At 38.0% G+C, this 24,300-nt stretch overlaps 1 protein-coding gene and 1 long non-coding RNA gene across 3 annotated transcripts in view; one reads left to right on the forward strand and one right to left on the reverse strand.

The window, feature by feature from the left end:
• KCNN2 (potassium calcium-activated channel subfamily N member 2) overlaps positions 1–9,281 on the reverse strand; it is a 72,280-nt gene extending 62,999 nt beyond the window's left edge. Inside the window, exons 1-2 of one of the 2 annotated variants that reach the window (XM_026671389.2) lie at positions 8,109–9,281; positions 6,684–6,779 (exon numbers count right to left, since the gene is read on the reverse strand). In XM_026671389.2, coding sequence (XP_026527174.1) covers positions 6,684–6,779; positions 8,109–9,281 — 1,269 coding nt within the window. The remainder of the gene's footprint in view (positions 1–6,683; positions 6,780–8,108) is intronic. The other variant, XM_087958045.1, reaches the window with a different exon arrangement.
• A 16-nt stretch (positions 9,282–9,297) lies between these two features.
• The window catches only part of LOC148132512 (uncharacterized), a 204,997-nt gene continuing 189,994 nt past the window's right edge, over positions 9,298–24,300 (forward strand). The window contains exon 1 of the long non-coding RNA XR_015748118.1: positions 9,298–9,584. This is a non-coding gene — a long non-coding RNA (uncharacterized LOC148132512). The remainder of the gene's footprint in view (positions 9,585–24,300) is intronic.

The raw sequence follows: 24,300 nt of genomic DNA on the forward strand, positions 1-24,300 counted from the left end.
ATATGATTGAATAACTAGCGATCCATTGTCAGCAACAAATCTAAAAAAATTGGATTTGCCTCCCAAACCTTTTCAAAAGTTAGTAGCAAATAGTATTGTTATGGAAGAATGAAAATGATTAAATCCACTGTAGATTAACATATTATATTTTAAGACAATATGCTATTTGCTATTTATTAAAGCAGGCTATTCTTTTCAACTTTTTGTGAAAGCCTAAATAAAGCTAGGACTGTTTTAAGAGGCATATTGACTTAAATAAATCAACTCCTAAAACAGACAGATCTGAAAAAGATTTTAATGAGTAGAAGAAAAGTACTGAGTACAATGAAGTCCAAACCACTGTCTTCTAATTTTTTAAAAGTTTGCATACTCTTATTAACTATATTTAACCAATTTAATTTGCTCAAAATTCAATTCTATTGAAAATAGTTTTTGTTTTCCCTCTTTGGTTTTTGTGTGTGTGTAAATAAATCTCTCATTTATAAGATGAAGAAGAAATAATAATGACTTATGTGCTGACATCCAGCATCATCACAGCACTGCATAATTGTATAATTATTGTATAATGACATTGAGATGCACGTGCCATCATTTTGAAGCCTCTGTGTTTTGTCATGTACTTTGCTGCTCCACCACTAACTGTGTATATTCCAATATCTTTCTAAATGGTTCTAGAGCTGTTTCTTCTAGCTGACTAGGAATAACAGTACATAGCTGGGTTTTCTCTTCAAGCCAACAGAAGAACTGTTTAGAAAGCTGCACTAGAATGATAATAGTTGTCAATTTTTTTCCACACCCTTGTTCACTCTCTAATTTCCATTTCACTCATTACTCTTAAGTGCTCCCAAGAGTCCAACGTAGCTCGGAGAAGTTTAGCAGATTGCAAAAGGAGCAGGAATCAACTCTAATTTCATGTATGCACATATACATACACATAAAGTTCACAAAAATGTAATTTCAGAGATCAGTATAGTTAAAACTATATTTTTAAATATGTGAATATTTTTACCTGTGAAATTTAATACAAAGGACAATGATAAAAAATCTGCAAAATGAAGTCATGTGTTATTGTTATTGAAAAATTTTGATTGATTTTTTTATTTTTAGTTGACTTATTTTACTAATTTAGAATAAACCAATTATAAAAGCACGTACTATAGGTAGCTTCATATGAAAATTGATTTCTTTTGAAGATTAATAATTACATTAAACATCCTTTGTGCCTTGATAATTGTATTATTCAGTACAAAATATGTTGTAAGAAAGGCTTCTGTGTCTTTCTTGCTTGTTTCCTAAACCTGTATTACCACCTTCAATAAACTGATTCACAATGGTTTAGAGCAAAATATAAACATCCACAATAGGGAACAATAAAACATCCATGGTAACAGAGATCAAACAAATGCAGCATTAAAACACCCATAGTATATTTAAAAATAAAACATTTAAAACATGCAAAAGAATCTCAGGATGCCCATTCCCTAGGAAAATGCCATATGGCAGAGCTCCTTCTTTAGTTGTTTCCTGAATGTTCACAGAGAAAAGGCAAGCCTGACATCAATGGGGGAGATTATTCCAGAAGGTCATCATTTCAACAGAAAATCAGTTTCTCTTGATATAATCTTGATGCAGAATGTGTTTGCTTCAAGCTATGCAGGGATTTTATAGGTTAAAACCAGCACTTTAAATTCTACCCAGAAACCAATAAGAAGCCAGTGTAAGAACAAATGTCTTATGTTGCTGATAGTGAATGCCAGTCAAAACTTAGGCCAGTGCAATCTTGTACTTTCCAAGTCGTCTTTAAAGGCTACGCAATGTAGAGTGCACCGCAGTAATCCTTTTCTTTAATGACAAGGGGATGTAGCCTCATCTCCTCAGGTAAGGTTATAACTGGCACATCAGTCAGTTGGGCATACCTCCCTGATCACAGACTCCAGTGGACAGTTTAGTAAGAATGCCGAGTCCAGAAAGGACTTCAAGTCAAGACCCATTCTTTCAGAGATGTTGTTTTTCCATCAAAAAGTAATTGATAAACAGGAGAAGACCAATGTATCAACACTCACACTAAGTTTATCTCCAGCGTTATTGTTCTCATCTAGATCCTTATACTCTCAAGACACTAGTAAAGGACCTTCACAGCATCTCCAGTCTAGCCAGAGCAGCTGATGATACTACACCTAAACTGTTAGATGTAACAGTCTGTGAGAATAACAGGAGGAAGAACCACAACCAAGGAAATAGTCAGATAAGACAAAACTAAGTCCAAAACAGGAATGGATTTAGGGAACACCACTCAGACTTGTCCCTCCCTAGTTTTCTTTACAAAGCAGGGAGGCACATTCCAATTTGAAAGATTTGTTACTGTATCTCTATAATAAAGAGTTTTACTATTCATAACTTTTATGTTCAAGTTTGGTCTACCTTGAAGGGCTCATACAAACAGCTTCTCTCCATGTAAATGTTAAACAGTAAATGAAAAGGACTATCCATTGCAGCTGTGGCCGGAATGGCCACAAGGATTACCTGTCCTTCCCCATAACAACTGATTAGAATTGCCTAGTGAAGAAAGACAAGAAGTACTGCAGAACAGTGGCCCAAATACCCAATCACTGCAGGTAGTCCTAAACAATACTACAATTAACCATGTAAAGAGTGGAAGAGAGGATGTGAAAAGTGCACTCTTCCATCCAGATCGTCTATTAGATATCATCTAAATGTCTTTACATTTAATTTAAATTAAATTAAAATTTAATTTACTTGAAATAAAATACCATCTATATTTCTTCTTAGAATAAATATTTATTTTGGCCTTTGGCCAAATATATAAAAGATAAATTATTTTAATTATCAGTAGCATCATAAATTACAAATTTTGAGAATATTCATGTTTCAACTAGCCCAGAGATCCCCAACCCCTGGTCCATGGACCAGCACTGGGCCACAGAATGCCAGAAACCGAGCTGCACAAACAAGTGAAGTTCCATCCATGGCATGCAGGAGCACACAAAGGCACATCCCCCTCTGGTCTGCAAGAAAACCTCTCTCCAAGGAACTGGTCCCTGGTGCTCAAAAATGTTGGGGGGCGCTGAACTAGCCCATATGAAGGAGGTGTATTTGATCTTCTTAGTTTCAGAAGTCTCAAACTTATATTCCAAAATGAAAATTGACTCAAATATTGTTAAACCCTATGATTAAGTATTGCAATGATTTCTATTGTCATATTAAATTGAAGAATCTATTTAATAGGACAAGGGATTCAATAAATATTTCTGAATAATACATATAACATATTTCTGTCAATTTCTGTTTGTTTTTGGACATTTATTATAGGACTAGTCTGAAACTATGTGCGGAACTATTATTGTATATATGCACATGGCTCATTTCCATGTTTTAAGTTGACTGCATATCAGTGTCAATGCTTACAACCAAGCTGATACTAATTTTACACATAAATTCTTATATTTCAAAACTTTCATTCAAATGTATTCATTTTAAAAGCAAGTTTTTAGAGATACTACAACAGACTTCCATAAGATACTCTTCTGATATATCACACAATTTCAAAATATCTAGAGAACACCAGACTAAAGAAGGTTGCTTTAGAAAAACATCATTGCATCAGGGGGGCACTATTTATATATTTTTAGGTCCAGAAAATTATTTCCACCCCATTACTCTGTCTACATTTTCTTGGAATTGAAATATAAGCGATTTAGACTAATGGTTCATATTCTGTAATATAACAGAGAATCAAATGACATTGTAGTTGACATTAAGGACTCTGAAAATGGAGTATTTTGACAATTTCAATTTTTAAAAAAGCACCAATAAGATGTTAACATTTTGTTGTTTAAAATTCTTACAGAAAGAAAACATATATTCTCCTCTGTTGGCAGTCTTATTACACCACCGCTAAAATAAAAAGGTCATTATTCTTCATCAAGAAGAAGAATTATTATAATTTTTTTCAAATGCTAAAATAATATGAGATATTATAACTGCGATTATTTGTCATTCCAAATACTTTAAAGTTTTGATCAACATTTTGAAGGGAATGTTATTTAGGAAAAAAAATTCCTCTGCCAAATGAAACATCGTATGTCTATTTTTTGGAACAGAAAAGTTAGATTTAGAGCATATATACTAATTTTATTAACTTGAGAAATGCTCTAAACTCCAAAAACAAAAGTTTCCAGATGAGATGTCCTCACCTTTGAATATTTTCTATAGAAAGGTGAAATACATTTTTCTTTCTTTTCATTAACTTATTTCTCACATTTATTCACAAAAACAGCAATTAAATATAAATATATGCTATGCTATATAAATATACCAATAAGAAATGAAACTATTCAGCATAAATATAAGTTCAGGTTTTCCAGAACACTATGAATAACTTATGAATAGATACACACACACACACACACAACAGGTACATAAATGTCTTTAAAAACCCTTTTATGCTACTTAGAGCTGTCCACAGTGCTGAACAAAGTAGATTGTTGGGTGTACTATCTTTCAATACAAACTGAGGTTAAAAAAAAACCTATTGGAATTCATTTAAATTCATGCAGGATCATTTATTTTTTTTCTAGTAAAGTTTGGTATAGTAATCCTTGTTTTATGGTGGGCTGTGTGTGTGTGTGTGTGTGTGTGTGTGTGTGTGTTTAAATTTTTCTATTGTTCAACATAACAGTAAAAAGTATGAAGTTCACCATTATTATAAGAGACAGAGATAATGAAACTGTTCATTGTATTTCCAAAGTATAGTCATGAAACCTAGATGAGTTTGTTCAGGGTGTAGTTTTATATCCTATACAAACACTTTTATGTTGATTTTAAAATGCTCCAGGCCAATTCTTAAAAAAAATAACACTATGCAAATGTTTGAACTTTCTATCATTAAGATCTCTAGGGACCATGTTACTGGAAGGCTCAAGGAAACAGTTTGCACTGAATGATTTCATATGGCACTTTTTGAAACTAAAATAACCTCTGATTTAAGTGTCACTCCCAAGACAGTCATTATTTGGTACTGTGACATTTCTGAATACAATGTATGTTACTAACTTTATAACTGAATAATTCCTTGTAGTAAAATTAGAAAAAGCTTTTTTATGCTTTTGCTAAATTGTATCATGTGAATTAAATTTGCTTCAAGGGCATTTAAATCATTAGAGAAAAACTAACATGAAATTTTAAAATAATATATGAATTAAAATAATATAATCCATCACAGCACTTATGTGAGTCAAAGCAGAAACCTTATCTGTCCATGAGATTTGTCTTATTAAGGAGAGTGAATTTTCTTTTGGAAAATTGCTACATTTAGCTTTGTTTGAGTGCATCAATTTTGTTATTAATATTTATGTGAATAAATGAAGTTCATTAATTAGAAAATGGTAAAGATTTCACACAAAGGACTGACTAATCCTACCTAAAACATGTGTTGAAAAAATGAAGCAGAAGGTGTATATTTTAAAATTTAGTATGGCCCAAAGATATATAGCAATAATAACTGCTAAACAACTACATAAGAAACTGTGTTAAAAAGACCGTTTACAAAACTTTTAAATATTTATTAATATCCCATTTGCAAATAAAAAGGTAAAAGTGGCAGCATTCCAGTGCTGATGAAGGAAAAGTTGTCATAGTTTATTTAATATCTCTTCAAATGTATAAAACTAAAGACTCTCTCGAGTAAGACTACAAGTTATTATCCATTAAGTTTACTAGGCAATAATAGAGAAGCCTTTATCACTTATTTCCTTTAGGACAGGCAAGGACTATCTAAAAATTATTAAAAACTGGTAGCTTTTTCCTACATAATCAGTTAATCAGAAAGGTGTGGTGGTTAATGACTTTGTAACCTGTAAATGCATTTTATATCAATGCTTTAATCCAAATTAAGTCCATCAGATCATATGACCTTGGACACCTTCATAATGTATGGCTCAGTCTGAGCATATCTTAGCAGACTTACAGTGACTGCTCACTACATACTAATATTTACCTCCACCAATGAAAACATTTTCTGTTCATGGGAAAAAATGGTATCATTTTATTCAATGCTGTATTAGGTTACAGAAGGTACCTTTTATGCTGTTCCTCCTTTATGGGGGTCATGACCATGGCTGAAATTACTTTAAGAGGAAAAAGAGCTATGCCTTTTTAATCTTGAAATGAATCAGATTAAAATCTTTCTTCAAAAATCAGATCTAATCAGCTATCTTTTAACCAAAATGCACTTTGAATTCTAAGACTACTGTGGTTATTGCAAATCTTGCAGCATTTACGGATAGAATTTAGAGTTTCTTGCTCTATATTTTTATAATCTTTTCATTATTAAAAGCTACCCAGCCTTTGTACATGAGATGTTTAACACAGCAGCACCAAGGATTAATATTTAGAGGTGACTGGAGACTTCATAGTCATGTGATCCAGAATGGATTAACAAATATATACTTATTGTAAAATAGCAGGCATTATGTCTCTCACTTTTACATTAATACATTAACTGCAAAGGCAGATAAATACAGATAGAACACGCAGATTTCTATATTCAGGTTTTATAAGTAACAAAACACCATCTCCAAGGCAGTGAAAAAAATGCATTAATGCAGACTGCTGAGTTTCTATGAGATGTCCTTGAAAAATACAGATTCATAAGTGGTACATACCTGAATTTCCCTTGCATGGTATACAATAATCAGACCAAGCAGAATGATTGTAGAGAGACTAATAAGGCATTTGAGGGCTAATGAATATAGCGACTCCTGCAAGAAAAAAAATATATTTTATATGTTGATTTTTTTTTTGTCCCTTGTTTGGAAGATCTCAGAGAAAAATAATGGGTATCTGGTTAAAAAAAGATTTAGTTCACTGGCCAGGTAGTACTCTTTTTGTAAAAAAAAATATTACATGACCACAGATTAATACTTAAGGATGACAAAGTAATAGGGAGCAAGAGTTGCTAATTTCTTCCACCCTCAACAAATGATTCTCATATGCTACAAAGCTGGCAATTCTTTTTGACAGCAAAAGGCTAAGAATTTCAGAGTCAAAGGGAAGATTACCAGAAAACACCATGGCTCTAAATTAGACTGAGGAGTTGAAAATACTGCAGAAGTCTGTGACAAAACTCTTCCATAATGTTGCCAAGAAAACTACTTGGACATATCCAGGAAGTTGAGTTCAACTCAAGACACTTTGCTTTACACAAATTATAGCTTCATAAAAAATGTAAAGACTCCAAAGCCCCTCATTTTAAAAAAGCTAACTTTCTCAAGGTTATTAATGTTATCAATGAACTATCCAATGTCTTTTCCAGCTTTGCAACATTGGCAGCAAAGAAATGTTTAATACTCAGCTGTTGCTACTCTGTTGAGAAGCTACAATCTGCTAATGTCTGTGTGCCAAATGTAGTGGCAAAGCATCCCTAGTATTTGTATGGAAGACGAAAAATGATTCAAAGCAGATATTAGAGAAAGTATTCCAAAGGCAATGTCTATTGGTCGTACAAATCAAGTTCCTGAGTTACTCTTTGAACAATGTAATGCATCACACCATTTGCTCAAAAAAAAAAAAAAAAAAAAAACATGCCTGAGTTGGCATTCTACATATTTGCAGGGGGAGAAAACTTAAAACAGACACTCATCAAAGCAATCCAGAAAAGTTGATTTTCATAAGGAAAAGTTGACAACTGAAGCACTATCATGGACAGCTCTTATGCTCGGAAAGCCCCCATTCCAGATTCCCTAGAATGCAGACTCAGGAACCCCTTAAGGCCATAGTTATTAAGAATCTACATCTGGGAAAGGGTTTGTTAATAGTCAACAATCTTCCTGGGGCTTCAGTCAAGCATTCAGGATCAAAGTCTGAAGATGGGGAAGTACTTAAAGCAAGTGAAGGATAAAATAGAAGGGATAAAATATCCAGGGATAACGCGAAAAGCTGCAAAACAAAGGAAAGGGAAAGAGAGGGAAGGGGAAGGAAGGGGAAGGAAGGGGGAAAGATGCTTTTAGAAATATGATGCAAGAAATACAATACACGAAAGGCGAGAAGGTACAAGGCGGTTGATCGTGGGGGGCGGAGAGCCTCTCTACCTTGGTGTAAGCGCCCCAAGACAGTTCGGTTTCGATCACCATCACCACGATCCCGAACATGCCGAAGATCAGCGCGTAATCGCTCAGCCGCTTCCGCTTCTCAAAGAGCGCGCGGCGATGTCCCAACTTGTAGCCGATGTTCTGGTTCTTCTTCTTGCTGGTTTTGCCGCCGCTGTTGGTCTGGCTGCCGCCGCTGCCGCCGCCAGATCCGTAGAGCGCTAAGTTGTTGGAGTTGTTGTGCTCGGGCTTGGACACCACGATTTCGGGGCCGGCGGCGGCAGCTGAGGCGGTGGGGCTGGAGTGCGGCGGCGGCGGCGGCGGCGGCTGGGGCTGCAGCGGCTGAGCTTCGGAGTCCAGCTCGTGGAGGTTCCTACGGGACGAGCTCAGGTTGCTGAGAGGACGCATGACGCCGCCGTTGTACCTGCAGCTGCTCATGGCTATTTCCGTGAAAGGGTTGCTCTCGCGGCGCTGCTGCTGCTCCTCTTGAAGTTGGTAGTGGTGGTTGCCACTGCCGGTGCTGCTGTTGGGGCTGCCCGCGGGTTGGGGCGGCGGCTGCTGGTGGTGCACGCTCTGGCACGGGTGAGAGTGGGAGTGGTGGTGCTGGTAGGGCTGGGAATAGTGGTGCGGCTGTCTGAACGAACTGGCATGGCTGGAAGGGGTCAGCTCGCTCACGTTGAGCTGGCTGCCCTGGCGGGAAGAAGCTGCGGAGCAAGAGAGAGGCGAGGAGCGAGTCCGGAAGGCGACCGACAGAGGCGACGAAGTGCGGAGGAGCAGCGGCAGGTGATCGCCCGTGGCAGCCGCAGCCCCGTAATAAGCGCAGCTGTTGCACTGGAAGCACGGGCTGGACTGCTGCTTTGGCTGCCTCTCTTCGCTGTGCTGCTGCTGCTGCTGCTGCTGCTGGTGGTGGTGGTGGTGTTGCTGCTGGTGGTGATGCGGGTGTGGGCGCTGCTGCTGCTGCTGCTGCTGCTCTGAGCAGAACCTCGACTGGAACTGCAATGGGGTTTCCATGTCAGAGCTGTTAAAGCTGCAGGAAGACCAGGCGGCGGTGTACCCTGCGCAATGCGTTATGGTCGGCAGAGGGGAGTCCTGTTGCCGCCACGACGGGCCCATCCCGGCTCCCGTAGAATCCAGGCGACGAGTCCGATTGGTCGGGCGAACCAAAACAACGGGCATCACGTCACCTGGAAAGGGGCGAAAAAACTGCAGCGTGAGAAGAACACCGCGCGGGGAGGGGAGCCAAGAAAATCCCAGGAGTGGCGTTTGCTGTTGCTGGTGCTAGTGACAACTATCAAAGTGGGGGGGGGTTTCTTCTCCCGCCTTCTCTTGCCTCCTACAGGGGGGGGATTCCTCCCTGCCAGGGGGAATTCCTCTTGCCACCACCAGACACCCCCACCCCCACCCCAGTGACAGTCCGGGAGGGAGGAGGGGAACTATCACCAGTAGCACCCGCTGTTGATGCAAGAACTGCTCAGACAGGTAAGGGTGATTCCTCTTCTCCTCTCTGTCTGGATTCCTCCAGAGACTGTTGAACCGGGGCTTCAGCCCTTAAATGATAGCTTGGTTGTTTATTATATTTCGCTAGGATATCCCGCACCAGGAGATGGTGGTCTGCCCCATTTGTTCTCTTCGTCCCCCACCCCTACCCCGGAAAAGGTTAAATATTGTGCTTTTTTGCTTTTTTTTTTTAGCGGGGGTGGGGGGAGGGTGAAGAACAAAGGAGGGAGATCTGCAGGGATTTTATATGGCGTATAAAAACCTTTGCAGAAACTTTCGTGGAAGGATTCCACAATGTTTGTAAATGGCTCCCGAATCGGGGTCCCCTTTTGGCTGAGGAAGCCAAAGGGCGAACCGTTTGGGGAGCGGGGGGGGGGACGACAGGGGGAGGACAGGTCTTCCCTGTGTTGCGACGGGAGGGGTTAACCTCAAAGGAAACAAAAGGACGTGTGTGGCGTTTGGATCTTCGGCTGGCAGTTTTCAGAGCTTCTACGCTGCAATTTTGCTGGGAAAGCCCAGGGATGCCCCAGCATGAAAAAGCAGAAAAGATAGTGAGCGAGAAGAATCCAGTTGTCAAACCGCTTCTTCCAGCCTAAGCAGATTGTAAACTAGAAGACCGATCCGGAGGGAGAGCTCTGAGGACTGCGGCAGGGAAAGACCGCTGAGGAAGGAGGATTCCCGACTCTCAACAAAGGGAAATCCCGGAATGCCAGCCCGAAAGGCGGTGCTCGCGTTCCTCCTCCCTCCCAAGCGACGGAACGGGAAAACGCTCTTTCGGCTGCGGGGGGAGAGGAGGGAGGGGGCAGGGAGGATTATTCCCGGCTAACCAGCCAGCCAGCCCTTCCCAGGCGAGGTGTTCTGTGCGAGTAACCTTTGCTAGAAAGCGGCGGCGGCCCCGGCACCACCAGCTGGGGCGGGAGCCGGGCGAGCCGCAGTAACTCCCGCCAGGCTGTGCATTGGCGCGGGGAAGCCCTGGCGGTGCAGTGAGAGGGCGGGGCGGGGGAGCCGGCAGCCTTCTCGGCTGGGGGAAGGAGGGTTTCCCCGACCGCGCGAGCGCGCCGCCGCGCGAGCCTCGCCTCGCGCACATTTACGCCTTTTCCGAAACATGCCGAGCGGTTCTCTGCTTCCACCGTTCGCCTGGACCGGCTTGGCTCGGGGCCGCTGCGGACTGCTCAGCCTTGGGCAAATCCTGTCGGACGATCTCGCCGCCTCTTGGCGTCTCGCGTGCGGGGTTCCCTTGAGCTTCCGGCACCGGTGGGACTCTGCAGGACGGTGGGCAGACAGACAGGCATATAAATACAGAGGGTGCAGCAGGAGCCATCCCGGGCGCTGTTGCTTTGCTGCCTTGGGTTGGGGGTGGGGGACGACAAAAAAAAGCCTCCCTGAACGGGAGCGAAGGATCAACAAATAGGTTTTCGGTGCTGTCTTTTGAGAAGAGTGCCAGATTGTGTCTTTGAAACCCACCCAGTCCTGACTTTCAAGCCTTTGTTGTAAACAAAGTATAGTTCTCTTAGAGATGCCTCCCTCTCCCCGTTTTTTCCTCAATAGCCCTTTCTAACTCTGACTCGAAACAATAACTATAAACCTCGCAGTGAAAAATCGTTTTATTTGGATACCTTGAGACCAGGCTTTTTCTTAAATCGTGTTCGGTTGTCATGCTTTTTCAGTCGCTAACACTGAAGCAAATGACATCATCTGCTTTCTCCCTCTCTCTCCCTTCCCCCCTCTCTCTTTCTTTCAGCCACTGACACTGAGGCAGATGACAAAATAAAATTATCAAGAAAGATCCTGGATATAATATTGTCCATATCTGTCTGTGCCAAGCCCTTAGGTTTGGTTTATCACTAGCTAAGCTAGTGGTGGCATACATTTAAAAAATACTGCATTTTACACCTTTGATTTAATACCACTGAGATACAAATATTAATGCTTGTTCAATTAGGGAATGCTTCATTGTCTATGGCAAGACAAAAATATTTTTCTTTTTTCGGGGGTGGGCGGAGGTAGGGAGGTGCAGCAATGGGCTTTCTGCAGTGTACTGGGAACTGCGTTGTCCAAATTGTGTGAGAGCAGAACCAAAAATTGATTCAAATTAAAGTAAAAATAATTTTGATATAAAGAATAGACATATATTTAATAATTCCCCTTTTTGCCCAAATTATACTTTGGTGGAAACTTGGAGAAATGGGATTTGGGGATGCCCCAGACTTAGGTTGCACAGCTCTGACTTTTAGGCCATAGGTTTGACATAGCTGATGTAGCCCCTGCAGCTTTCCCTAGCTGTACCTCCCTGATATATTCGCAATATTAGATTTCTGTCCCAATTTGGAGATGATTGTGATCCAGGATTCTGAGAATTGTAGTCTGACATTAGCTAAGAGTAGGTTTTAGGAAGGGATAAATTTTTGTGATATCTTAACTGAAATTTATATTCCACAAAATGTTTGTATTATACTGTGTTGCATGATATGACATTGTGATGACATTTAAGATATTAAAAAGATCATGATACAGTAAGAAGGATGAAATGGGGATAAGATTTTTTTAAGTGATTAGTCCAGTTCATGAAAGTTACTATAATCCATGCAAACTAATCAAAGCTGTGATGTTGCAACAATGCAAATTCAATATCAGTGACCAAAGTTTCGAGGTGATTGTACAGACTAATGAAAATGTCATACATTTCTATTGATTAGCATTTTCCTCTCATTTTTCTCTGAAAAAAACATGTTAAAATCAACAGAGTTAAATTCAGGATTTTAAAAATCATTTTAGAGGTGATAATATTGGAAACATTTAATAAGTTTAACATACAGCTATATTATTTTAGAGGTTTGACCTATTGTCATATTTCTGATTGTACTGGTTTGTAAAATATACCTTCAGGAAATATATATTTCAATTATTAATATTTCTTTGGAAATTAAAATCCCAGAATAGAATAGCATTAATCAATGGCAGATTTTTCACTTCTGTAACTACTGCAACAGTCTACCAAATGATCAAAAGATTCACATGATAAGGGCACTCCTAATGGGTCAACAGAAGCCAAAGAGTGAAACAAGATCATTTTCATTAAGTAATTGAATTTCTGACTTGGATTCAGTTTCCTGAAATTCTATTCTACAACAGCCCTAAAGTTGATCATCTGCTACAGTTTTGTCTTGTTTTTCCAGCATGTTCACATACATAATTCATTTTAACAGATTCCAGAGAGAATATAATGCTAAACACATTCGCTGCTTGTTTTTTGTTTTTATTCAGTTCTCTGTATCAAACATTCAACTGAGAATATTTTCATTATATATACTTACTTAGAACCTCACCCTACCTCTTGTTAAAGCCTTAGTGGATATGTTAGGCTGCAAGCTGAAATGTTTTGGTAACTGGTACACTCTTAAGACATTATATTGGTGACATATTTTGCTCAAATAAGTTCTTTTTAAAGAACTTACACCATGATTTATTATATCTGATTAAGATTGTACATATTACAAGTATGATTCAGAAGAAGTGCTTGGACCTTTCATGAGTACAAGCATAGCATCTCTGCTATTTGTTAAAAGACAGCGTATTTTTTCAAGCTTTTTCATGAGCCTGAAAAAAATGCTGCTGCTTTAGAGTCAGATTCATAAAGCAATCACATCTTTTATTCAGACTCATCCAGAAGCAATCACATGAGGTCCAAGCACCTATTTCAAATAATTATGCAATAAATATTTAACTTGAATTGAAACCGTTATGTTCAGAATTGATTAAAAAATAATTGCAGATAATAATGTTATTATAATCTTAAAATCAAGGTATTTTTGTAGTTGTTCAGCTATTTGGACAGATTTTTATAATCCAAGAAACTGCAGTTTCATAGTACAATAATCCAGGTTTGTAATGTCTTTAAAGCTGCAACTCATAGCATATTTCCTTGGAATTAACTTTTATTTAAGCCAATAAAATTTTATTCTAAGTAGATGCAATTAGAATCCCATTGCCTGCTTTATTATTGTTAAATACAAGTTGATTGAAACAGCTGCCTTGTTAAATCAGTGGACAGTATTTTTAAAAAATTTTTTTGCTGTATTTTATATTACCAAAACAAATTAAAAGAAAAAACTAAACTTTTTATATTCTGAATTCTTAAGTAATCTGTGTGTAGTTCAAGGCATAATGCTTTCAAATCAGTGTAATTCTACATTGGAGCAATTTGTAACATTGGTGTATGAGATCAATATTTCTTGATTCAAAAAGATTAATGAATTTTTGATTTTGTTATTGCTTTTGTTATTGTTTTTTTTTTAAATAAACCTTAGTAAACACTTGTCTTTGGCTTTAGTTTCAATTTAGTTCATTCTCTCAGAGGAATTGATATTTACTCCATATCCATAGCTTCCATATATAATTAAGTATGTATTCTGATTATGCAATAGGTACCTTGCTCCTGATTATGCATAGCTTTACTTATATTAGGATGTACCCTTAATTCTATTAAGGGTATGTATGTATGCATGTATGTATGTATGTTCATTCTCATTCAACTCAGGACAAATTACTTTGAGGAAGCATGTATAGAATTGCATTGCATTAACATGAATTATAAGAGCAAAACTCAACAGATGGTTCTGAGGAAGCCTCCATTTTAATTTCACACCATATATAAGAGCTAGTAAATCTCCTAGTGATTTGTTAACATCCTATGACTTCAAACCTTCATAAATAATTTTATTGTTAGCTTTTGGGATATCATATGCATTCAGGGATAACTCTTCAGGACAACAAAGACTGAATGGGCCAACATATAACACAAAAGTCATTCATTTTCTACACTTTTTAAAAAACACATTTAAAATCATTTAAGTTGTTTTAATTACGTCTGGAAATTCTCAGTCATCCAGGTCAAGGTTGCCCCAAAGGTGCCTTTCAAAAGGCAACTGGACTTTGATTTTCAAGACGTTTTGCTTGTCATCCTAGAAGCTTCTTCAGCTCTGACTAAGAAACTGTTTTAATTATCTAGCAATTGTCTAGCAATTGGTTTTGAATGAGAAACTAACACTACAATTCCTTGGTGACATATATAATCAATACCTACAATCACATATAGTATAGAGCAGGGGTCGCCAACCTTTTGGACCTCAGGGACCATCAAACTCATAATTTTAAATCCCAGGGACCACTAATCGGTTCTCTGGCCGTGGCCTAATTTTTGGGTATGGCTTGGTGGTCATGTGACTGGCTGGGCATGGCTTGTATGTAAATATTATAAATATTTATATAAATATTGAATTTTTTATTAAAAAGAGCAACTTTTACCCCAAATCAGGCAAAGCAGGCAGGCAGATTGAGTTGCTCATGGAATCATTCAGTGATCTATCTATCTGCCATTGGCTAGCTCTGTCACATAAAATTTGCTTGCCATGAGTCTGAACTGAATAATAGAACCTTCAGTCCTAAGTTAGGTTCGGCTGTGCTTAAAAGCAGAGCCAAAGATCTGAAGACTAGCTAGAAAGCAAGAAATCCAAGGATTTCCTGCTTCCTAGCTAATCTAAATCTCCCAGCACAGCAGAACAGCTGATGGTTGGAAACATAGCAATTTAGCAGGCAAGTTTGCCAGGTAAGGAATGAGTGGGTGGGAAGGGTTCCGCGGGCCATGTGGGCTGCGCAGCTTTGTGTTTCTGCACAGCCTGGATTAATTGCTTGGGGAAGGGTGCTCTGGGGATGAGATTTCTCTGCAGCCCACCAAAATTTTCTCGCGGCCCACCAGTTGGTGACCGCTGGTATAGAACGTTTCAATAGTCTTAGTGCAGTTTTAAGCCACTAACATTTAAAATTACAGTAAGATATTTGGGACATCCTGAATTATTTGAGATTTATATCCCACTTTTTCTTCAGGTGGGAGTATAGGTGCAATCCCTTTCTTTTTCCCCACAGGGGAGAGAGAGGGGGGAGGGAGGGAGGGAGGCAGGGGGAGAGAGGGAGAGAGAGAGAGAGAATGTTAAATCATTGTTGGAATAGGAACTGAGTGACCTGTATTCAAGTTTGTTCTCAGCTACCCACAGAAACTTTCTTCTGGGTGACTTTGAGTTCATTATATTATAGTGAATGAAGAGAGGGATTCCATACCAATATTCCCAAACTGATTTTATGTAGCCTGACTTTTTGTTTTCAACAACAGTTAAAAGATGTTTTAAGTAATTACAAAGTGTCCATAATTATATTTATTGCATAAGTTGTAACAGTATATTACAATAGTATTCTTAAGGAGAAAATGTTTAATATTTGTATGGAATAACTGCCAATTGTTCTAGTCTATAAAAATAGAACTTAAGAAAAATCATTTTTAATATTTTCAGATGAACAAATCAAGGAAGATTGACCAGTTACTGCCACCTAGATAGAAAGCCAATGATCTAATCATTGGTAGGTACTACCACAGGTAATTTCACATAGTATTCATTGTTTAATGAAAAGCAACTTTGAGAGTTCTACTAAGGTGCAAAAGACAAGCAGAGTATAATTAAATATTGTTCTCTAGAGCTATTTTTCCATTATAGCCTGCTTGTTCCACTCCTTCCTCATCCAGTAGAATAAAGTACAGGAATAGTTTTGAACAAAAGGGGCAGCAAAATTGTCAGGAACCAGATTCCTGATGTCCAGCATCTTGAATCTGATTTTCATTCTTTTTTTTTTTAAGTCAACATTATTTAGCAACTGTCCTATTTTTTTTCCTGCCACATTCTCTTTACATACATACACATAGAGAGGCATACTTTTTCCAGATCCCAATTTATCAACTTGGAAAAGAGCATTCAGAGGCTTTCCAGTTTGAGTTGGCATTCAACTCATATCTTGAGCTTAAACTCTGAAGATAGATATTCAACACTTTTTTAATTTGCAAGCTAGCTCCACTGAGCTGAGCCTGATAACTTGTTCCAACCTCTAAAAATGCTGCAGAGATTTAGGTAGAATGAATATGTATATTCCTGATCAATTGGAACTAGAAAATGTCAGCTGGACAGGAGCTGACAAAAAAAAAGCTATATTTTCCCAGGCCCCACAGTCTTCATCAATTCTTTTACCATTGTTGCTTGTGTGAGAAAAGCTTAATAAAAACATTGAATGGTGGAAGATTTAACATTTAACATTGAATGGTGGAAGATTTGTGTTTTCATGGCCACTGACATAAATTGGAGGTTCCATGAAAATGAAGCATGTTGTGACAACACAACTTATTTATTTATTTACTTACTTATTGAAATTTATTATCTGCCCAACTCCAGTGGAATCTGGGTACACACAAAACTAAAACAAAACACCAAGGAAAACATAAGCTAATGAATTAGCGTGTAATGTCACAATGCAAGTACAGAACAGCTGCCTTTTGGTTCTCCATGACACAATGCACATTTGCCTTTTGTCCCCCTGCTCCTTCTTGCAGATGTCTGTGCCTCATATCTGATGCTCATCATCTCTTTTCCAAACCAGTGTAATTGGATATGATTTCAGTCATTCCCATCTCTTTTATCTGGAGAGCTTGGGGAAAAATGGACCACAACACTTGCACACGTGTTACAGTATGGGTCTGACCTCTCAGGAGAGTCAGAATTAATTTAGTCCACTTCAGATAAAAACCTGCTGAATCTTTCCAACTTCACTGCATATCCCAAGTTACATGCCCTAATCTTTTATATACTACAAAAGGACATAGCCTCTGGTTTAGAGTAAATATCCAGTAGCAATTTTATGCATAAAACAAATATGTGAGCTTGAAGAAATTGGATGAGATCAATTTAGTCAACTACTTTCTTTATGGCCAAATAAAGTATTTCCTCCATAATCCACTTGAGAAGCAAAAGTACCCCATTAAACCAAGATTGTTGACTGACGCTCAAATGTTTTGAGTCTAGTGTAGGCTCTGGTCATGGAGAGGACAGAATTATTAGTCCTTGTTCAACAATAAGCTGCCACATTGCCTTGAATCCAATTATGGATTGCAAAAATCTTATTCATTTCTAAACATATTTATTCAATAACTATTTAGTAACTACATAAAATGCTACATTTGATTGCACCAAATAGCTTTTTGAAAGCAATCCTAAGCAAGTAAAAATAAGGTATATTAAGTTTACTTATTTTTAACAAAGAAACAAGCTAATGAAACTACTATAGTAATACTATGTTTAATATCAATAATATCCAGTCTGAAACATCTGGCTGATTGTACTATGAATCATAATAATAACCCTCAGTAAGACACTATCATGATGGGATTATGGGGCTTGTGTATCCTGAGGATAATAAAAGATATGCCAGAGGTTCAACCTTTCTGAATAGGTCTCATCCAATGAGTCAAAGAGTGAGTCTGCCATAAAAATATGATGAGATATACATTTTAGAAACCCATACCTGCTCAGTCATCATCCGGGTCAACAAGGACTACACTATTTGTTGGAGTTCCAAGATATCTGGTGAAAAATGGGCTACAAAGTTCAGGACTTCTTTGCTGAATAGCCAGCAGCCACAGAATTACTGGAAGAAAAGATGTTTATCTGTCATAAATATACAGAGCTAGAAAACAAGGAAATAATGATCTATTATTACATATCAAGGCCAAGAGGATGTTTGAAATGAAGGCACCAATTCTGAAAAAAACATCCAAAACCAGAATTAACAAAACAGGACAGCAGATCAGTGTTGATTTATAATATGAAATAAAGTATTCACAGAAGCAGAATTGCAAGCCTACCCAGGGCAAAGAAATCAAAGCCTTGCCAGAAGTAACTCAGACTTTAGAGGCAAACTAAGGGAAATTGGCAGTAGAGGAGGCCAGCACAGCTATTGAAATGTTTTCATTCCAGGGCCAGGAACCCTCAGAAAGAATAAAGTGCTCTAGCTAAAGAAGTAGAAGAATTGAAACAAAGAGTAACTGAGTATTTAGAACAACATGAAAACAACAGAATAAGGTTGCCTGCATTGAAGCTTGTCCCAAAGAAACAGCTAGCACAGGCATTAAAATATGCCAATAGTGTTATATCAAATATAAGCATTGCAAGAAATAAACCAACTAAGGTACAGCACAGCTGTACTTATAACTGAATACCCGAATACCTAATCAACAAAGATGAAAAAAAAGCCAAACAGTGTGTCACCAAAATAGAAGATCAGGTTGGAAAATAATAACAGGCTAAGAGTAGAAGCAAGCAAGCTGGAACAGATGAAAGAAGACAAACTAAAGAAAAAAATGTCCAATTAAGAAATTTGCAAGGAGATTCACCATCGCTACTGCTATTTGTCATTGAACTTGTTCCTTTTTCCACAATACTAAATAATTCAGGCCATGGCTATCAAACATCAGAAACATCTGCTAGCCTATCCCATCATCTTAGCATGGATGATCTGAAACTGTATGGAAAATAGAATCTGAAGTAGAATTGCTGCTAAACACTGCCCATATATACAACAATGGAGTTTCAACTGCTTAAATGTGCCACGGGAAGGGCGGGGGATAAAATAGTGACAACTGAGGGAATCAAGATGCCCTATTGAAATAACATCAAAAGTCTGGGTGAAGTTGTTCCCTACAAATACCTGGGCATCCATCATGCTGACAACATCAAGAACGCTGAAGTGAAGAATAAGGCTAGACATTAATACATTATGAGACTGAAGAAGACTTAAAAGTCCAAACTCAGTGGAGTAAATATCCATCACGGCAATCAAAACCTGGGCTATTCCAGCCATCTGATACTCAACTGAAAGAGTGAACAGGACTCAAGCAGAATTAAAAGCCTTGCATAGAAATACCAGAAAAATAATGACAATGGATCCTGCCTTTTATCCATGTAGCAATGTTGTCAGACTCTGCTTATCAAGGAAATAGATGGGTATAGAATGTTGAAAAGTGCACCAGAGATTTGAAGAAGAAAAAGGAACATTGGAAGAATATCTGAAGGACAGTGCTGAAGATGCACTGCAGCCAGTATACCATGAAGGTTTATTGCATATTGGAGAGACCAAAGTGGCCAAATGAAAGACAGAAAAGAGACATGGGAAGACAAAGTATTACATGGCCAGAACACTAAAAAAAATAGCATTAAAAAATAGTAATAACAGGCAAGAGCAGAAAAATTGCAGAAAGAAACAGAGGGGCTATTTCTGGCTGCACAAGATCAAGCCTTGTGAACAAATGCATACAGTCAGAATTGAGAGGGCAGCAACAGAAAAAAAACACCTCTGAAAAAAGGCTGAAAAAAAAACAATGGATCACCTAGTTAGCGTCTGCATGAAGATTGTACAGACTGACTATAAACAATAGCATGAAAAGTAGCAGCAATGGTGCAGTGGAAGAACTGGTGGGACTATAAAATAATAGAAAATGAAGATGCTAAATTGCTCTGGCATTTTAAAATTCAATCAGGTAAGCACCTTCCACATAACATCCCAGATTTTACAATTGTTGATAAGAAGGACAAAAAAAGTCTGGATAGAGTATGTAGCAATACCTGGAGAGAGTAGGATAGAAAAGAAAGAACTGAAGAAAAATCACAAAATACAAATACCTGGAAATGGAAGTAGAACAACTGTGGCAAAAGAAACCAAAGGTAAGACTAATAATATTGGTGTCCTGGATGCAACCCCAAAACATCTGGAGCATGTTAAACACCGTCAAGTATTGACAAAACCAAAATCAATTATTTGCAAAAGGAAGCTTTGCTTGGAGCATGTTAGAGCCTGTGAGATTTCTATATCTTTAATACCATCAAACAATAACCCTATCTCATGTCTGTGGGGAAAGACTACATCTGTCAATTCAAAAGTCCAAATCAAGTATAAACAATTGGCTAACTGTGCTACCAAACATAATAATAAATAAAATACAAAATAATAATAACACAAGTCGTAAAAGTAAAACTACATAATGTTCCATGGGCTAGAAAAATACAATATTCAAATTCTTTGGTGCAAGACTTGTACTGAAGCAAGAAAAAAATACATAAATTTGTAGACATCACTATCATATTATGCAAGTGTTAGAAGCAAGAATTCTGGCATATTTCGTGTCTTGGCTGAAAAGATTAAAATTACAAAAGGTTCTTCAAGAGAAAAGGAGAAAATAAGAAATATCAATTGTGTTTGAAGCTATAGCAACAGCAAGCCTGCAATTTCCAGAGCCATTTGTATTTAACTGAAGACAGATAAGGCTAAATATATTAACCACAGTTTTAGAGATTGATTTTGAATGTATATTAGAAAGAGTGTCAGTTGAAATAATATTTAAATATTCTATAACTATGTGAATATATAAAGACAGTATCTTAGTTATATGGACAGCTTAAATGATCATTTGTGAAACATCTACCTCTCCATATAATGATTTATAACAAGCAATCTGACTGGCATTTATTCTGCCTTATTTTTTGTGAGATAGCAGGAGTGTATCATCATCAGGCTTCTTCTGATTTTAGACTAAGATCTACTGGGATGTATCTCCTTCTACAATAATTTTCATTGCTTATATTAGTTCTATAAAATGGGTCGCCAACCTTTTGGACCTCAGGGACCACCAAACTCATAATTTTAGATTCCAGGACCACTAACCGGTTCTGTGGGTGTGGCCTAATTTGTGGATGTGGCTTGTCAATCACATGGCTGGCTGGGCATGGCTTGTATGTGAATATTATAAATATTTATATAAATATTGAATATTTTATTAAAAAAGAGCAACTTTTACCCAAAATCAGGCAAAGCAGGGCAGGCACATTGAGTTGCTCACAGAATCACAGATTCATTCAGAGATCTATCTATCTGTCATTGGCTAGCTCAGTCTGTCACATAAAATTTTCTTGCAAGCAAACTCACAAAATTAACTCACAACACACCATGCATGTAAATATTGAATTTTTTATTTTTAAAAAAGAGCAACTTTTACCCAAAATCAGGCAAAGCAGGCAGATTGAGTTGCTCACAGAATCATTCAGTGATCTATCTATCTGCCATCAGGTAGCTCAGTCTCTCACATTTGCTTGCCGTGAGTCTGCACTGTATTTGCTTGCAAAAAGCAAACCTTCAGTCCTAAGGGAGGTTCGGCTGTGCTGAGCCGAAGATCTAAAGACTAGCTAGAAAGCAAGAAATCCAACCATTTTCTGCTTCCTAGCTAATCTAAATCTCCCAGCACAGCAGAACAGATGATGGTCGGAAAATGGAAAAATAGCAATTTAGCAGTTTGCCGGGTAAGGAGTGAGTAGGCAGGGAGGGTTCCCACGGGCCATGTGGGCCGCGCAGCCTTGTGTTTCTGCGCAGCCTGGATTAATTGCTTTGTGGGGGTGCTCTGAGGGTGAGATTTCTCTGCGGCCCACCAAAATTTTCTCACGGCCCACCAGTGGGGTGCGGCCCACTGGTTGGTGACCGCTGCTATAAAACTACAATACAGCATACTATTTATCATTCTTATTTAGAAACTGATATAAAAACATATATTAGAGCTATAAAACGATTTGTAAAAATAAAACCCTATTTTCAATGTATGCTCCTTTACAAATTCCTGGGTATGCTTAAATGATAGCATCTATGCATTTGTATGCTGACAGATTGGGGGGGGTGGACTTCTAACATGGCATACCTGTCATAGCTCCTGGGTTTGTTTATATTCTTTAAAAGCAATGGTTGAAAATAATAACATTATGCTTTGAATATGAAAACAGCCTTGAATGCTTTCTACATTGTATTTGAGATAAAGGACAGTACATGTAGTCCTTGACTTACAATCATTTATTTAGCAACCATTCAAAGTTACAATGGCACTGAAAAATTTTACAACACCCCCAAGGTCACATGACCAAATCCAGATGCTTGGCAACCAGCATGTATTTGTAATAGTTGCAGCATCCTGGAGTCAGGTGGTGCCATTTGCAACCTTCTCAGCTGGATTCCAACAAGCCAGGTCAATGGAGGAAGCCGGATTCATTTAACAACCAAGTGATTCACTAAACTGCAGTTATTCACTTTACAACCATTGGAGGAAAAAAGGCATGTAAAATCACAAACTGAGTCACTTAATAACCACCTTTAAATTTTGATCCCAATTGTGGTTTTAAATCAAGGACTCTATGTGTTTTTCTTTCTTTCATTTAATTGTGTCTGATTCTTGGAGGCTGCCTGGACAAGTGCTTGCAGATTTTTTAGAAGTGATTTGCCATTGTTTGCTTCCTAGACCTGAAAGAAAGTGACTAGCCCAAGGTCACCCAGGGGCTTTGGACCTAAGGTTGAACTAGAATTCAAGATCTCTCCATTTCCAGCCTAATGCCTTGCCATCACAACCAAACTGGCTATAAAACTGGCATATTCAAGCTGTAACGCTTTATCCATATACCAAAGGCAACTTCTGTATAAGAAAATGATGCCATTAAACAATGAATTGATGTATTTTGTCTCATCCTGTCTTTTGGCTATTAGTTCCTGATAATGTTATTTAGAAGAACAAAGCCTGCAGTGTTCTGTGCAAGTGTCAGGCCTGTCGACTTCAAGAGATGACACTATTAAATGATTGCCAGTTTAGAAGTAGTTTCTAGCATTTGCTCAGGCTCATTACTAATTCAACAGTCACTTTAGCTCTGATATATTCCATTTTGCATGATTCAAAAAGAAAATAGATTTTTAAGAATTTGTGGCATAAAACGAACTTCTGCATTTAAAAGGTTACATTTTAGTACTTGAAGTATAAATATGGGTTTATACTTAATAGGACATTTGTAAAAGTGCATATATATTTAAGGCTCAGCTAAATTTATTCAGAGCAAGAATAACTACTTCCCTTACCTATATATTTTTAAAACTATTTTTTTAAAAAGCCCAATAACGAGCTTTTCATATGAAGAATAATCATCCAAATGAGAAAAGAAATACTATAGTACTTTTTATGTATCTCAATGGTCTGTTTCGTTTAAATGGTGATTTTATTATATTGTCTTTACTAAAAAGTTTTTGATGAACATAATTAAAGTTGACATTTATTAACCAACATTATTTATTGGCATAAAAATGTTGAGAACCCTTGCTCTAGCAGATGTCCATATTAGGACCTTGACGGGGTACTGCATTCCACTTGGTCTTATTAGACCTTCTGGATGTTTTTGATATACAATATCTTTCAGGACCCCTATTAAGGTTGGGAATTGGAACACTGTATTTGGAACACTGTTCCTACTTCAGTACAGCAGCTCCATGCTGTGGCAGTGGGGAGAATGGTCAGCCTAGTAGCTTCTTACTTGTGGAATTTCATAGAAGTTGTCCCTTGTAGAGGGTATAGGGGTGGCCTTGAAGGACAGTATGAAGAGCAAGGCAACAGTCAGATAAGCAGAGCTTGAATTTGTTCCAAGAAATTAATTTGAGAAAGTAGCTCAGATAGACCTTTTCCCTGATCTTGGTGTGGTAGAGCTGTTAGTTTTCCACTTTTTGATCTTTAATATATATGGAAAGGTCTGGTAGTCCAGAAGGCACCACCATCTACATGCTAATAGTCCTTAACTTTATATTTCCACACTAGATCCATCTGGAAATCTTGTCCTGCTTTTCAAATCCTGGATGGATGGGAACTGGATGGGACAAATCAGGCTGAAATCATATTCCATCAAGATAGAATTACTATTCATTGCAGGTCTCTGCAGACTTCAAAATTGCCATGTCTGCAATTTGAGGATGGGCATGCAAA

The sequence above is a fragment of the Notechis scutatus genome, chromosome 2 (assembly GCF_049901735.1).
Source record: "Notechis scutatus isolate UNSWTSFEM ecotype Mainland chromosome 2, rNotScu1.2, whole genome shotgun sequence".
NCBI classification, from domain to species: Eukaryota; Metazoa; Chordata; class Lepidosauria; order Squamata; family Elapidae; genus Notechis; species Notechis scutatus.